The sequence below is a fragment of the Passer montanus genome, unplaced genomic scaffold (genome assembly GCF_014805655.1).
Source record: "Passer montanus isolate IOZ18808 unplaced genomic scaffold, ASM1480565v1 scaffold26, whole genome shotgun sequence".
Classification (NCBI taxonomy): Eukaryota; Metazoa; Chordata; class Aves; order Passeriformes; family Passeridae; genus Passer; species Passer montanus.
The window spans coordinates 9909433-9923989 of record NW_024367261.1 but is presented as its reverse complement, the minus strand read 5'-3'; the positions used below and the strand labels follow the sequence as shown (position 1 = coordinate 9923989).

The window sequence follows — 14557 nt, the reverse complement described above, 5'->3', positions numbered from 1 at the left end:
TGAGCCATAGTTTAAAAGCATAGTCCATGTTGGGCATGGACTAGCACCCATGGGCTAAGGGAAGCTGAGCAAAAACCCTTTGGTTTTGTTTTGTTTCAAAAGCAGAGGGCTAGCTGAGAACCAGTAAACCACCAGTGCTCATAAGAGTATTTACTGCAATAAGAATGCTTAATTGACTAAAAGGATAGCAAAAAGTTCATTTTGGCAATGAGTAAAAAAACAGGTCCTGAGGAGGTTTGAAAAAGGAGCAAAAGAGAAGATTTGACAACAAATTCTTTTTCCATTCCAAAATATGCTCTATGCTACTTTCTTGCAGTAAAAAGCTTAGACTTTATTCACTTTGTCTAAATATGTCTTTTTGATATGAAGAACATGAAGTAAAAATAAAATTAGGGTGACCTCGAGGCTGGGGTGCCATCTGCTTCCATCCTATTTCAGTATTGCAGACCTGTGCTATGAACTCTTCACAGTGTGCACTGAAATGGTATTCAAAGCATGTTTCCCTTGCTCTTTCCTAGGGAAATTCCAGTTCCTCCACTGCTGGAAGCAGAAGTCATAGTAGCAGGATAGGACATAAAAGCATGTTGAAACATTTATAAAGCCTAAGCTCCAAGTTCACTGCCATGCTGTAAAAGGCTGGGGTGTGGTGAGACAGAACTGATGTAGAAATGCATTACCCTTGCTGTCTGCATGTTACATAGAGCCTCTTTCCCTCCTCTTTGCTGACAAACACGATTTTATATACCAGGGGTCAGGAATCCTCTGGTCACACGCTCCAAGCATGTCTGGCTCAGGGTTGCTTTGGAATGGAGGTGAGGCCATAGAGAGGACATCTCAAAGAGAAGCTGAATATTACATGTGTGATAAAAGAGAAAAGAGGAATTTAGTCCTGGAAGGAGACAAGGAGGCAAATGCTCCTGGATCAACGTGGCAGCTTCTTTGGCTGCAGATCAGAAGGCAGGATGCAAATGGTACTGCAAATTTTGTGGGTTTGCTTTTTTTCTTCCTGGCATTGGTATGGTCAATACTAAAGTTTTCTCTGAAGAGAAAAGGGTTAGATACAAGTTAGTGCTTGCAGCACAATCGTGGTACTTTTGCTAACAAATTGTTGGGCTGGGTCTTTGAGTCATGCTGTGCTTGGTCCTTCCCTTTCAGGTAGCTTCTCTTGTGTCACTTTGCAGTAGTGATTCAGAGCGACACAGTGTGCAGAAAAAAACATCTGGCTTTGCTAGGTCATCAGCTTTTATATGCAGCAATCCCAAATGGTGATGATGGTTCTGGTAGCAAACTCTGACATTTACCCAATCTTTTTGATTCAGCATAATGCAGCACACTGAAAGCTTGCTCCACTGGAGTACTTCCTGGTGAAGGCATCGCTTTTCTTTCATATGGTAACATCAGTAGACCAACAAGTTGTTATTTAAAAGCATGGAAAGACGTGGTGAGTGGAATGCACATGCCTCAGGCAGGGGAAAAAAGCATGTGGGTCATTGGTGTCTGACAGCTGTTGTTCCTTTGAAAGACAAAGTCGTTTGAGGTGAATATTAAAAGCCTGGGTGTTTGCTCATGGTTCAAATTTCAGCTTCTGTATCTTTGAAAAGGGTAATTCCAGCCGTTGGAAACCTGATCCCTGATGGAGGTGCTCTACCTTTAATAAAAGTATTCTGTTTTGGCACTGCTGCTCACAAATCCCCTTATTGTGAAATATGTCAGCCAGCCCCTTTCTGCAAGTATCTACAGAAAGAAAACTGAACGGGTTAAGGATAATCTTGATCAGATATTCAGTGCATGCTCTGGGCATCATGTACTGCTAAGCAGCTGTAACAGAACACAGGGTATAATTTTTCTTGTAAGCATATTGCGCTGGGATAAATGCAGGAGCAGCAGAAAGGTGACTTTGGAGGCTGGTCTAGTGGGTGGTGGCATCCTTTGGCTCTGTGAAGAGCGTTGTGTAATTCACAGCTCTGTGAAATCACCCGCCCAGCTGCTGTTGACTGAGTTATTATGTGTTGATCCAGAAATCTCCAGCTATGTTTCCCAGACATGGCTGGTAAGAGATGTTGCTTCTCATGCTTTTTCCTGTTCCAGCCTTGTTCCATTGTCTTTGGATAGCGAGGGTGAAGGAGTATTCACCACTCAGCTCACCTGAAAGGCTGCAGGAGGGAGCTGGAGGTGTTTGTCCCTGGTGGGAGAGGGAGCAGGGCCTGTTTCTCTGGCCTGGTGGCATGCTGCTGGCATGCCTGGCACTGCATCTGGGTGCTGTGTTCAAACCACTCCGTGGCCTTGCTCCTCACACGGGCACAGAGGAGCTTTCTGGAAGCAAACACAGTGTGTGACAGGTGAGGCTCTGCTGTGATGGCAGGATGGGCAGCCCCTGTGGCACAAGGACAGGCAGCTGACCTCACATGTTCAGATGCCACAGCCTGCTGTGGCTCTTCCAGAGACGTCGTGGTCCAGAGCAGAACGTGCATTTTGTGCACAGATATTAAACATGGCATGTGCTGTGATGCGTGATGGAAAGAGTATTTTTCTAAAATGTTTGACAAAGAGAGCCTGTGCTGAAGAGGCTGGAAGCTGGGCAAAGGAGGGAGTGGTTCATTGGAAAATATCCATTTTGCATTTCCAGAAGGTGTAAAGAACTGTGGGTAAAATTTCCTGTGACCAAACTGCAGTTATGCTAATGTTTCTTTCCAGCTTCAGACACAATTTTTCCCAGAGGAGGCAACTGGAGTGTCTCCCTGGTACAGACAGTTTAAATTCACCTTGAATTAATGGAAAGCACTTAGGATGGTTGCATAAGATGTGAGTTGATTTGGGCAAAAATGGGCAATAACACTGGAGAACATCATTGGGTGTATGACACATGCTCTAACAGCAAGATGTGGGTCAGTGAGCAATAACAGTAATAAAAACAGACAAGAGTGTGGTAATCTTTGGGGTGTTTTTTGGGTTTTTTTTTTTGAGAAAAACCTTGCCCTTCCTCATCTGAACAAAGATCTTTTACAAATATGCTCTTAAGACTGAAACCTTGACTGGCAGTGGCATGCCTGCTTCTTCTGTGAGACATTTGTGGAAGAGGAGAGGAGCTAAGAGTTATGACAGGTATTTTATGCCGCTTGGGTAATGTTGGAGGCCCTCCCACATCAGCTCCATTTAGTGTTCCACATGGTGTTTGCCAGCAGGAGACATTTGGGTGCATATTCCAAGCATGCCTAGCAAAAGGCATCTGAAATTACAAGGGCACAGAGGCACCAGAGGGTGCCAAGGGACACTGCCAGCATAGGTAGCACAAGCGTCAGCTGAGCAGAACAGCGCTGGAGATTTGGCCTTCCACAACTGGGGAAGAGGTGCAGTGGCATGGGTCCCTATGGCTGCTCCACTTTTGGGGCTGGCCAGAGTGGCTCAGACGACACAGGAGGATGTTAATTTTCTCTCTGGGATAGAGCCTGTATTAAGCAGAAGCAAAAACACCTGTAACTGCAGCTCCTTGGGGTTTCAGAAAAGTCAGTTCGCAGTGTTTGTGTCTGTCTTGTCTAAATTATCTTCTACTCGAGTATTACTCTTGCAATAAAGATAGTCTGGGGTTTTTTTATCCCATTCTGCACTCGTGGTAATTTAGTTTTGTTCTGTTTTTAAGTGTACCAAAGATGTTGAGCTTATCCAACAGAAACAAGCCAGTGTGTGCTGCAATGTGTAAATGCCACCAGGAGCACTTTGTCCTTGTCCTAGAACAGAGAAAGAAAAAACAGTTTGGGTGCTGTAATGCTACTGACTCCAGGTCACTTGGTGGTATTTTGAATCATGATGAAGCTGTAGTTTCTCTGTCATTTTTCTTTTCTCTCTCTGCTTCTTATTTACTCCACAGTAGAGACAAAATGAGTCAGAGCAGGCTAAGGATAGTTCTCCTGACACTTTGGACACTGCATTTGTACCCTCACTTGTTCTGCAAAAAAGCCAGCTTGAGGATCTCCCAAATTGCATCTCATGCCCTGTGTTGGCTCTGGCTAAGATGGAGTCAGCTTTTTCCAGAGCTGTACGGTGCTGTGTTTGAGACTAGAACAGCGCTGGCAGCAGACCAGTGCTTTAGCCAGCACTGAAATCTGGTTGCACAGTATCAAGGCCACCTCTATTTCTCACTCTGTCCTCCCCCCCAGCAAACAGGCTGGGGGTCACAAGAGGCTGAGAGGGGAAGCAGCCAGGACAGCTGACCTAGGTGATAAAAGGGACGTGCTAGACCCACAGCATCACACTCAGTAATAAAAGCAGGCTGCGGGCAGGAAGTTTCTTCCAAAGTAGCTGTTGCTTGGAGACTGGCTGGGCACCAGTCTCTAGTGGGAGGTGGTGAGTGGTTGACTTTGCATCACTTAGTTATGTTCTTTTTATTCACTACAAGACTTTTATGTCAACCCATAGGTAATTTTCCATGGCTTCACCCTGCTGATTCTCTTCCTCATCCTCTAGGAAGGAGTGAGTGACCAAGTGGCAGTGGGGGCTTCCCTGCTGCCTAGGATCAGCCCACCCACACCTTATTTCCCAGCTCACTCCCCAGTATCATCAGCTTCTTGTGGAACACAATTGATCCTGTAATTAGTGAGCATTTTGCTCCAGGGAGAAGTGCATGAGAGAGTGAGATGGTACAGAGCTCTTTCTACATCATGTCAAGAAAGGTTCAACAAAAAACAGCTTAATAAAATAGCCATTTTAGTTAGATGAAATGAAAAGGAATGTGTCCCTTCTGATGCTGAGCACCATGCATTGGATCAGTGATGAATGGAGTCTGCATGGTACTTTGCCATGGCACACAGTGCAGATCCCATCTGTGGAGATGTTCCTCTATTACATAGCTTCTTGAGAGAAAGCAGTTCTGCTCCTGAAGATTGCTGAGGTGAGAACTTATGGCTGCATTGTTGGACATGGGCAAGGATATGCAGGTGGACTGGGAGCTGTCTATGGACTCCTCTGATACAGCCAACTGCTGAGGTGACCTTGATGCCATGGAACACACCAAAGGCATCCCAAGAGCAGGTGGGGAAGAATTAATTGCAGCCAGCTGGACCTGTTTGACAGAAGAACAGGCTGTGGGTTAAGCAGTCCCGGTTCAACTTCTTACCTGTGTAGCTGCTTACTCAGGTAAGAAGTTGAACCAGGACTGCTGTTTGTTTATTTCCCCACTCTGAACTTTGCCCATTGTTTACAAAGCTGTAATGGTTTGAAGAAGGGTTCATGTATCTCTGCCAGCTGTCAGGCTGATTCCTGCTCTGACATGTTTGCTTTAGGGCTTTTTCTCCATTTGTCCGTGGAGATGGTAGCAGTCCAAGTACAGAGAGGAGTCTAATCATCAACCTCCATGGTCGTGGTTCCTCCTCCCCAGTGCAAAGCATGTGACTACTGCCCAGGGATGGACTTGTAGGCTTGGGCATGTTTGTCAGAGCTCCTTGTAGGAAGTACAGAGCGTGCTCCTCTGTATGCAGGTGGGTGTTCTACTTATGCTGATATTCACTGTTCTGCTTGCAAAGACCAGCTCAGAAGGAAAAATGGAAGAGTGGTGAAGATGTGCAATAAAACTGTATCTGCTATTAATGCTATCTTCATCCTACCCATCAGCTGCTGAAACAGGGGATCACCAGTGCTAGGAGGGGCCAGCAGGCAGCTTCTACCACCAGTTGCAGCAGGGTTGCTTTAAAAGAATCAAAAAATGGAGAAGAGGACAGCTGATTTAGTGATAATATATTATGGTAGGAATGGCCAATTTCAAGACACTTAAGACCCATTTACTTGTTTTATGAACAGTACAGTGAATATTTCTTTTTAATGTCCCCATGGCTCTAGTTGTAGAGTGAGATATATAATGTGATAATTGAAGGGAATTTGGCTACCATAGGGATTCACTTTATCCTTTTATTGTGTAGTGTGTTCAAGAAGTAACTTAGAGCTTATCTGCACTTTAGCAGGGTCTTGCAGGGACTTCATATGCTTGCTTCTGCACAACAGCATTTCTTTAATGTAGAATATAAAATAATTTTAATACTCATCTGTAAAAATCAATTGACAGAACAATAGACTGGTTGGGAGACTTGCAGCAATCTGCTATTTTTGCTACTGCAGTAACTACAAGTGAAGTACCAACAGCTGTCCTCCTCCTCCTGTAAAAAGCTGCAAAGAGATTGCTAAAGCTTGTCATAAAACTGGTCCATTGGGTGTTTCATTCCTGTGTCCTGTTGGTTCCTGTGTAGTCCTGGTAGGAATATGGCCATATGGAACCAAGTTTAGAAATGGGGCTGTGCTTACTTTTTCAAAGTCAGTGGACTTATTTGCAAAAACTAAACCTTATGTAGTAATTTTACTACCTCTACCAACATTAAAGTTAAAAGCCCTTTGAAAACATCCCATGTCTGTTTGCCACTTTCAGCTTGCTTAAACCACACCCAAAGATACTACAGGAACATTTCTTATCAGATTTCTTAATCTGAAATAAATCAAAGTTCTTGTGGTGTTTGGAGGTTTGGAGACTACGTTGTTACCGAAATGTTAACTGCTAGAAGCTAGTTCATAACTATGTGGCTAGAGCTGCTGACATAATCAATTTCAGTTCTCCTACAGCAGATGTCCTAAAATGATTAGTCTTCAAAGACCTGGTGTGCAATTTTGTCTTCTCTGTTTTCGGAATGGGTAATGTAGTTCTAGCAAATAGAGAATTTTTGTCCTAATGGGAGAATTTTGCCAGTCTGTATGAAAAAATAAATACACGTTCTTTTTCTCCTCACTTGAAACAGAGGATTGCTGTCTGGCAGTGAAGCAGTACTATTTCTAGGGTAAGCTCTGCTTTTACATCACGAGGGCGGTCCTTCTGAGCTCCATCTCAGTTACTATCTCCCAGAGAAAGAAACCTGCTTTCATATGAAGCCTCACAAGGCTCATTCTTGTGTGACTGCACTCAGACCTGCAGGTTGCGGAGCTTTTCCTTGATGAGGCAAGACTTCAATCACCTGTTATCACCTCAGGTTTAGATAAATTTCTTCCAGCACACTCTCCTACTTGAGTCTTGCTGGGTCTGCTGTGGTTGGGTGTTCCTGTGCCAGGCAGGATGCTACACTGGAGGCAGCAAGAACCTCAGGATGGCACCACTACTAAAAAAAACTGAGCCTGGCTTTTTAGAATATCCTGAGACCTGAAGAGTCCCTTCCTGATGCTGGCAGCTGCTCAGCCCCAGGAGTTCAGCCAGCCTGTCATTCCTCCTTCAACTCAGTGTCTGGTGTCACTGGTCAGTTTAGCTTACATCCATGGATTAACTCCTGAACAACTAGGGCGTTTTTTAGTGACCTGAACTGAACTGTGTTCACACAGCAATGAGCTGTAATTCACATTTTTTACCCTTACAGTTTCAAGTAAGGAAAAACAACCTATGTTTAGGCAGTTGTCTGTTTCCAGTTGAGTATTTTAGAATCTGAATATTGTATACGTTATTGAATAGACTTAAGAGCTTCCTGGAATAATTCTGGAAGCTAACCTGGAGATCTGGTGGCAGCTTGGGTAGTTTCTTCTACTTAGGTAACTTCAAAATACCTGTTTTCTCAAGACAATTTCTTCATGATCTCTCAAAATACTTGCATTTATATGAACAAAAATTGGCTTTCTAACCTGGGCTACTCCTATTTTCAAATTGAAGTTTATTTAGACCATTGTGCTTAAGGAAAAATAATGTGCTAAGGGCTCCAAGGAAAGCATGTAAAGAAGTTGGCATAACTGCCTGATGATAATGCACAAGTGATACATGAAATATGAGCCATTAAATAATAAAATGTTTTAAATAATGCAGTTTATACATAATTGGATTGTTATAGTCTCTCTGAGTGAGTCAGTTGTGATGACATCAGGAACTTCAAGATCCTCATCCAAGAATCAAAACATCATGAGTTCAAAACATCAACTGTGTATTTTTAATTTAACAATCAAACTATCAAGTCTGTGTAATGGAATAGAGCTTTGTTCAGTAGCAAAGCTGCTACTTCCTTGTAGGAAAGCTAAGTCTCAATGTTATCCCTGGTCACCCAGTCTACATAGGAGGCTGTTTTGGGTATTTGTGTAATGGTACTCCAAGAATGTCTTTGACAAATACATTCTGTGGTAATGTGCAGGCTCATGTGCATATGCTGCAAGAAGTGCCCAGTGGAAGAAATGGTTGCAGTTGAGCAGGGTGCTGCTACGCAGGAAGTAAACAAAAGGCTTCTGAAATCCCAAAACAGACATTTCTATTTTTAATTCAGCTCCTTTTCCCCTTTAACACTCACAAAAAAAATTTGCAGTTGCTGCTATAGGACACAAAATCATACATAACTCAGACGCAGGAAAACCCATCTAATTTCCTACCTGTTGGATGAGCAGCAGGGGATGAGCAGCCTTCCTTCTACTTACAAGGTAGAAGGAAGCATGTCTGGGGTAGTTTTATGGGGGGCCCAAGGAACAAGCTTTGAGGACAACTGTGCAGCCACTTGGATGCATGGTTGTAGTATTGCACTTATATTTATATTGATGCTACAAAACTGTATAATTACTGTTTCATTTTTTAAATTGTTAATTGTCCTATTTCTCTTTATCTTTTAACGAAAAAAGGGTGAGGTGTAGTATTGCATTTTATTTAAATGGTATGCTTTGTCTCACCCCTCCAAAACATCTGGTATATCCCAAGCCTGTGGTCCTGCCCTGAACCATCCTGTATCTGTAAACCCGTTGGCACAAGTCTGATTCCGCGCCCATTTTCAATCTCCCTCTTAAACCATGTGAGCGAGATCAGTCGCCCTCTTAGCCTTTCTCCCCTCTTAGCCCTTCCCCTCCTCTCTTGGCCCTTCCCTCCCCTAGGCCCTTTCCCTTTCCCCTTCCCCGTCAGTAACCACGCTGCTCCTGGGGATAGGATCCCCAATAAACCCTCATCTAATCAGCACCCTCAGAAGCCGTGTGGAGTCTCCTTGCCTGCTGCTGCTGCCAGCCAACTCACAGCCTAGGGGGCCCTCTGGGGATACCCCGGGGTGTCCCCCCCCAAAACGAACTACAACACATGGTGGATGATCCATCCTTTTAAGTGTGGCTGAAGGAGGTGCATGCAGTGTGCATGCTGTCATTCTCCACAAAACACCTGTGTGCAGCACTGGCAGCACGTGTCCTCTCCTGGCCCAGTGCAAGCAGCAGCAGAGGCTTCCTGGGCACTTTGGGTCTGCCCTACTTTGGGTCGAAGATGCACACCTTCCTTCCCCACCCACTGCAATTCAGAGAGCCACAGAAATCACAGAATGGTTTGGGTTCGAGTAGGCCTTAAAGACCATCTAGTTCCAACCTCGCTGCCATGGATACCTTCCATTAGGCCAGGTTCCATCCAGCCTGGCCTGGAAAGCTCGCAGGGATGGAACAGCCACAGCTTCTCTGGGCAACCTGTTCCAGTGCCTCACCACCCTCAAAGCAAAGACTTTCTTCCTAATATCTAAATCTACTCCCTTTCAGTTTAAAGCCATTTCCCCTTGTCCACGAGGCATGACGGAATTTTCCGTAACTCCTGGGGAGCAGGACCCGGGGCGGTAGCTCAGCGCAGCCCAAGGAGGAGAAGGCGCCCAGGGGAGCCGAGCCGCCCACGGTATCCCGGCGCTGCCCGCCGTGTCCCGGTACGGCCCGCGGGCGGCAGCGCGGTGGAAGCAGAGGAGGGGCCCGGTGCCGGTGCCGCCGCTCCCCGCCGGAGGAAGGGGCGGCCCCGGCGCTCAGTGGCGGGGGCGGGGCTGCTCCCGGTGCGTCACGGGCCGCCCCGGCCGCCGCTGCCCGCCCGCGGAGCGGCGCCGGGGGATGGAGGCGGTGGCGGCCGGAGCTCGGGGAGCAGGTGCGGGGCAGGCGGCCGTGCCTGCCCAGGGGCGGGGAGAGCGCGGGTGGGCGAGGGAGGCGGAGGAGCCCCCTCGGAGACACGACCCGGGGGCCGGGCGGGGGGTAGCGGCGGAGCCGCGTGTCCGCGCCCTGCTCGGCCGCTCTCAGCGATGGAGCGGCGCGGCTGCCGTGCCGGGGCCGGGCTTCCCCTGTGGAGCGCCGGGCTGGGACCGGGGCCGGGGCTGAGGCTGGAGCGGGGGCGGCCCCGACCCGCCCGCGGCAGGGCGGTGGTCCAGGCTCGCCAGCGCCCGGCTGGCAGCGGCCGGAGCCGCCCTTGGCAGAGCCGGGCTCACGCCCCATCCCTTTCCCCAGGTCCGGGCCCCGCGGGAGAGGGTGCAGTCATGGTGCCGCATCCCGGCCAGGAGCCCGCCCGTGGCTAGAGCCGGCCGCGGCCGGAGAGCTGCGGCGGGGCACCCTCAGCCTGAGGGCATCCCTCAGCCTGAGCGCCTCCCCGCGCGCCCCCGGCATGGAGCCGGGCGGCCTGGAGTGGCTGCTGGTGCCCATGCAGCAGCTGGTGTCGTGGGGCGCCGCGGGGGCCATGGTGTTCGGCGGCGTCGTGCCCTACATCCCCCAGTACCGGGACATTCGGCGGACCCAGAACGCGGAGGGCTTCTCCACCTACGTCTGCCTGGTGTTGCTGGTCGCAAACATTCTGCGCATACTGTTTTGGTAAGTTGGCTGTGTTTCTGCTCGGTTCTAAAGGTTCCTGCTTGTTTGCCAGCTGTAAAGCTTTGATTGGAATGTTTGAAGAAATAATGTTTTACGTACCTTTTCCGTTCTCTTGAAAATCTAAATGCTGTCTTTCCATCAGTGTGTGTCTGTTAAGTAGAATGAACTGGGCTGGGGTGCATGGTCTGCTGCCCTTGACAGATCTGATTATCAGCACTCTCATTTCCAAGATAAAACTTTTTAACTTTTTGGTAAAGAGGTTTATGCTAAGTCAGGCCTTTTTTCTTGCCGACTGTATTTTGCATTTCTCATACTCCTCTATCTCCATTTTCAGAGTGAAAGCCTCGGTATCACACACTTGTTCTAGTGTCTGGTTGGCATTAGTGTCACTGGAACACTTGTCATATATTCTTGCATTTTCCCAGGATACCAGCTGGCTTCAGAGGGCGTTCACTTGTAGGTCTTCATGCACAACTACAGATGAAAATTTTTATTCTTGAATAAGCAAGGATGTGCTGCTTTTCAAAAGCAGATTTCTTTTGCTTTCAACACCTGTTTCAATACTTAAGAACAAGTTTTTTCCATATTTTGGTCTTGTGCTGCTGGACAAAGAAAATGTTATTACAGCATGATTTCTGTGAATCAATGTTATAAATATCTGGCTTATTACTTGTGATTATATGGGTGCTGCACCACTGAGAATGTACTTCGGAAACCAAAGATGAAATGGTCTGGGCAATTACTGCAACTAAGGACAGTTATTCTGTGATTCTGTTTTGACTACAAAGTAATGCTTTTTAATCTATAAAGAACCGATAGATAACAGGCTGCATCCATTTGTTGGTTTTCAGTTTCTTTTTAAAGAAACCTCCTCTGACTCTGTATAATGCCTTCCTGGGTTCTGCTGCAGCAAAATGCAACATGTAAATGCTGTGCTGAAGTGGAAAACAGGAAGACCCTTTCTTGGCACTACAAGCTGGCAGTCAAACAGGAATCATCACTAGAACAGAGCTACTTGTTGCATTGGAACTGTGTTTTCCTGGGGAGAAGTATATGGAGAAAGCAGAGAGCAGGAGGGAAGTAGAGGAACTTGCAGGAGGAGGAGAAGTGAAGAGTCTGAGCTGACTGTGTTAGAAAGAGAAATAGGGTGACTTTTGGTTTTACTGGAGGCAGTCAAAATATAAAAATGGCTTACACCTGAATGGAGATGCTGGCAGTTTCTGGGTAACTCAGGTGAGTGCATCTCTTAAGTGAGACTCAGACTATGGAAAAACTGAAAGATCTTTAATTTGAATTGACTTTAAGTACATCTAGTTAAGAGATGTGTGAAAGTATAAATACTGCAAGTAGTGAAAAGTTACAATTTATATCAATATTGAAAGGTTTGTCAATACCTCAAAAGAGAGAGAATGCAGTTATATTGATTGGAGTATGTATGAGTAGTTAAGCCACATAATAGTATCCCTCCCCGACACATACGAGCACTGTGTAAGTTCTTGCCACCTTGGAGCTTGGCATGGAATGGCTTCACACAGGAGCCTGCAGAAACCTTTCTGTCTGTACTTGCAATGAATTGTCTCTCTCTAGTTCTGCTGAACTAAAAGACAAAAGAGTACTTGCATAAAGATAATTCACTGTTCCTGGGAGAGAATATTTTGCTTGTCTGCCTGAAAAATTAGGCATCCCTGGTAGTTAGTTATAAGCACCAGTAAGTCATGAAAACAGCATTGAGGGTGGATGTTATCCTCGGGTATCTGGATGATTAAAGGAGGATCATAGAGCAAGAGCCTGTGATTCCTGTGAACATTGTAAAAATGCACCCACAGAGCATCTTGGCAATTCAATTTTCTGCATTATGTAGTTAATGTCACCTATGGCTGATGCATTATCTGGGACACAATGCTCTTGATAATGACATGAACAGCAAAATTATTTTAATTGTACATGTAATATTCTTTGGAGGAAATTAGAAAGTTTTTATTTATTTTGTTTTAAATTTATTAAAGAATTTAATCCATTCTGGTGCCAGGACAGAATTGTTCCTACAAGTAATTTTGTATATAATTTTTTTCCCCATGTACCACTTGACGTTCTCCTTCCCTTTACCAAACCCAGTATTAATCCAAGTCTCTCTTCTGATAACTCTACTGCCATAAAGCTTCCGGTTTCATTTGGTTTCACTTCATTGCCTCTGATTATTAAGCACATGATTTGAGCCAGAGTAATTTTTTTTGGACTTCCCCTGTACCCTGATCCAAAAATAAGTACTTCAATTGTTAGGTCTTAAAAACTTTCAAGTTTTAATAGTGTTGCTTTTCAGGACTTAATTATGTCCTAGGATGGCTGATGTTTTGATTGGTTTTTTTGCTTGTTTGTTTTGTTTTTAACTTCAAAGACACTTCTTGAATTTGTTTCTATTGTTACTTCCAGGTTTTCCCTGAAATTTCATGTACTGAATTTGCAGCTCACAAGGACAGACTGTTCCTGCCTGTTATGTTTTATGCTTCTGTATTTTGGCTCTTGGGTAGTGCTGGTGTTTCTGTATTTGTGTCACTCATAACAGAACCAGTCCTCCCACCTTTCTCTTATGGCTTTATTATACTTCCCTCTTCTCAGCAATGAGGGCAATTCCCTCACAGTCTCTTTGTGGAATGACGGATTTCACAGGTTCCTATAACTGTACTTGGTTATTTCAGAGGTTATCCTTTTTTGGTTTAATGCCTGGTTTTGTTGTGGTTTAAGTGACCTTTCATCTCCCCTCCAAACAGAGTATTTGCTTCCTAATCATTTTGGCATGTTCTATGTGTCAATAGAGTTTCAGCTGGTGGGTTGCACTGTGACAGTAGCCAATGAACAAAGTACTACTGAGGTCAAGGATAACAATCCTGTTTCCAGTTACCTGTTCTCACCAGTTTTGTTTCTCTGATTAGACTGTCTTCAGTGGTAAGCCATCTTTTGAAGTCAAGAGGACTCAGTGCAATGCATCTTCCTTGGCATTCTTACATCTAATTGCTTAATTTCAAGGTGTTTCCAAAGAACTTTTAGTTTGCTAGTGATGACAATAGCACAGTACCTGTTTTTCATGCTACTCTTTCACAAAATGTCTCAAAATGTAGTCTTTAAGGAGCTGTTTCTGCTTTCAGTTATGTGTGTTTGGCCTTGTTGTATCCCAGCAATGTGCCAGAACTTTGTGTGAAAGGATTGGTCTGGAAGAATGAAGACAGGGTATAGGTAGCAATGGGTGTGATTCTACTTCACTTTATTTATGCATGCATGGCATTTGTTTAGGAAAAAGAAAGAAGTTTGGCCATGTTTAAGTCTTTTGCCCTTTTGAAGAGGATTCTTAAAAAAAATTGTTTGCACTTGTAACATCACACAAGGAAGTCTCTGTTTAACAGTGTGAAGAGCAGATTTTGTGCTGTAGTAAATTTTATACCAATTTAACTTTACTTTTAGTAGTAATCTGTTGTTACAATTTTATCTAACACATCAAAGCAGTATTTATTTTGGGGTGCCAGTATAGCTGCTGGATATGATTTATGGGTGCATCAGCTGCCCCACAGGTCATTGTTTCTCTGGACTGGTCAACTTGGGGAAAGTCTGCACTGTGGTTAGACATCGTGAGGCAGTGCAGAACTCCAGGCCTTTGTAATTCTGGTGCATATGAAAGTGTGTGGCCTGCTCCAAAAAAAACCTGATAGCAATTTTCTTCCCTCAACATTTTTAATTAAACACTTCACCATTTTTGATAGCTTGTGCTTTATGTCTTATTATACGTTCTTGAGTTAGCTCTGTGTTCTTGCTCAAGGGATACCCTGAGCTTTGAGGTGATTAATTGTCTGTTTAAGCTGTCCCAGGCTGTTTGGAAGTTGTGGGATGGCTCCAGAGTTCCCTGTGGCACTAGACCAAGGTGCATACATCTTCTGGGTTCATGTGGCCTGCAGGCTGCCAGCTGAGTAGCTTTGCATTGTTATGATGGAGAATGGGA

The 14557-nt window shown here is 45.2% G+C and overlaps 1 protein-coding gene across 8 annotated transcripts in view; it reads left to right on the top strand.

Moving 5' to 3' along the window:
• The first annotated feature begins 9744 nt into the window (after nt 1-9744).
• SLC66A2 (solute carrier family 66 member 2) overlaps nt 9745-14557 on the top strand; it is a 112166-nt gene continuing 107353 nt past the window's right edge. For all 8 annotated transcript variants that reach the window (XR_005627796.1, XR_005627797.1, XM_039712271.1 and 5 more), the window contains exons 1-2: nt 9745-9859; nt 10213-10569. Coding sequence is in view for 6 of the 8 variants with exons in the window: in XM_039712271.1 (XP_039568205.1) it covers nt 10367-10569 (203 nt within the window). In the remaining 2 variants the exon portion in view is untranslated. The remainder of the gene's footprint in view (nt 9860-10212; nt 10570-14557) is intronic.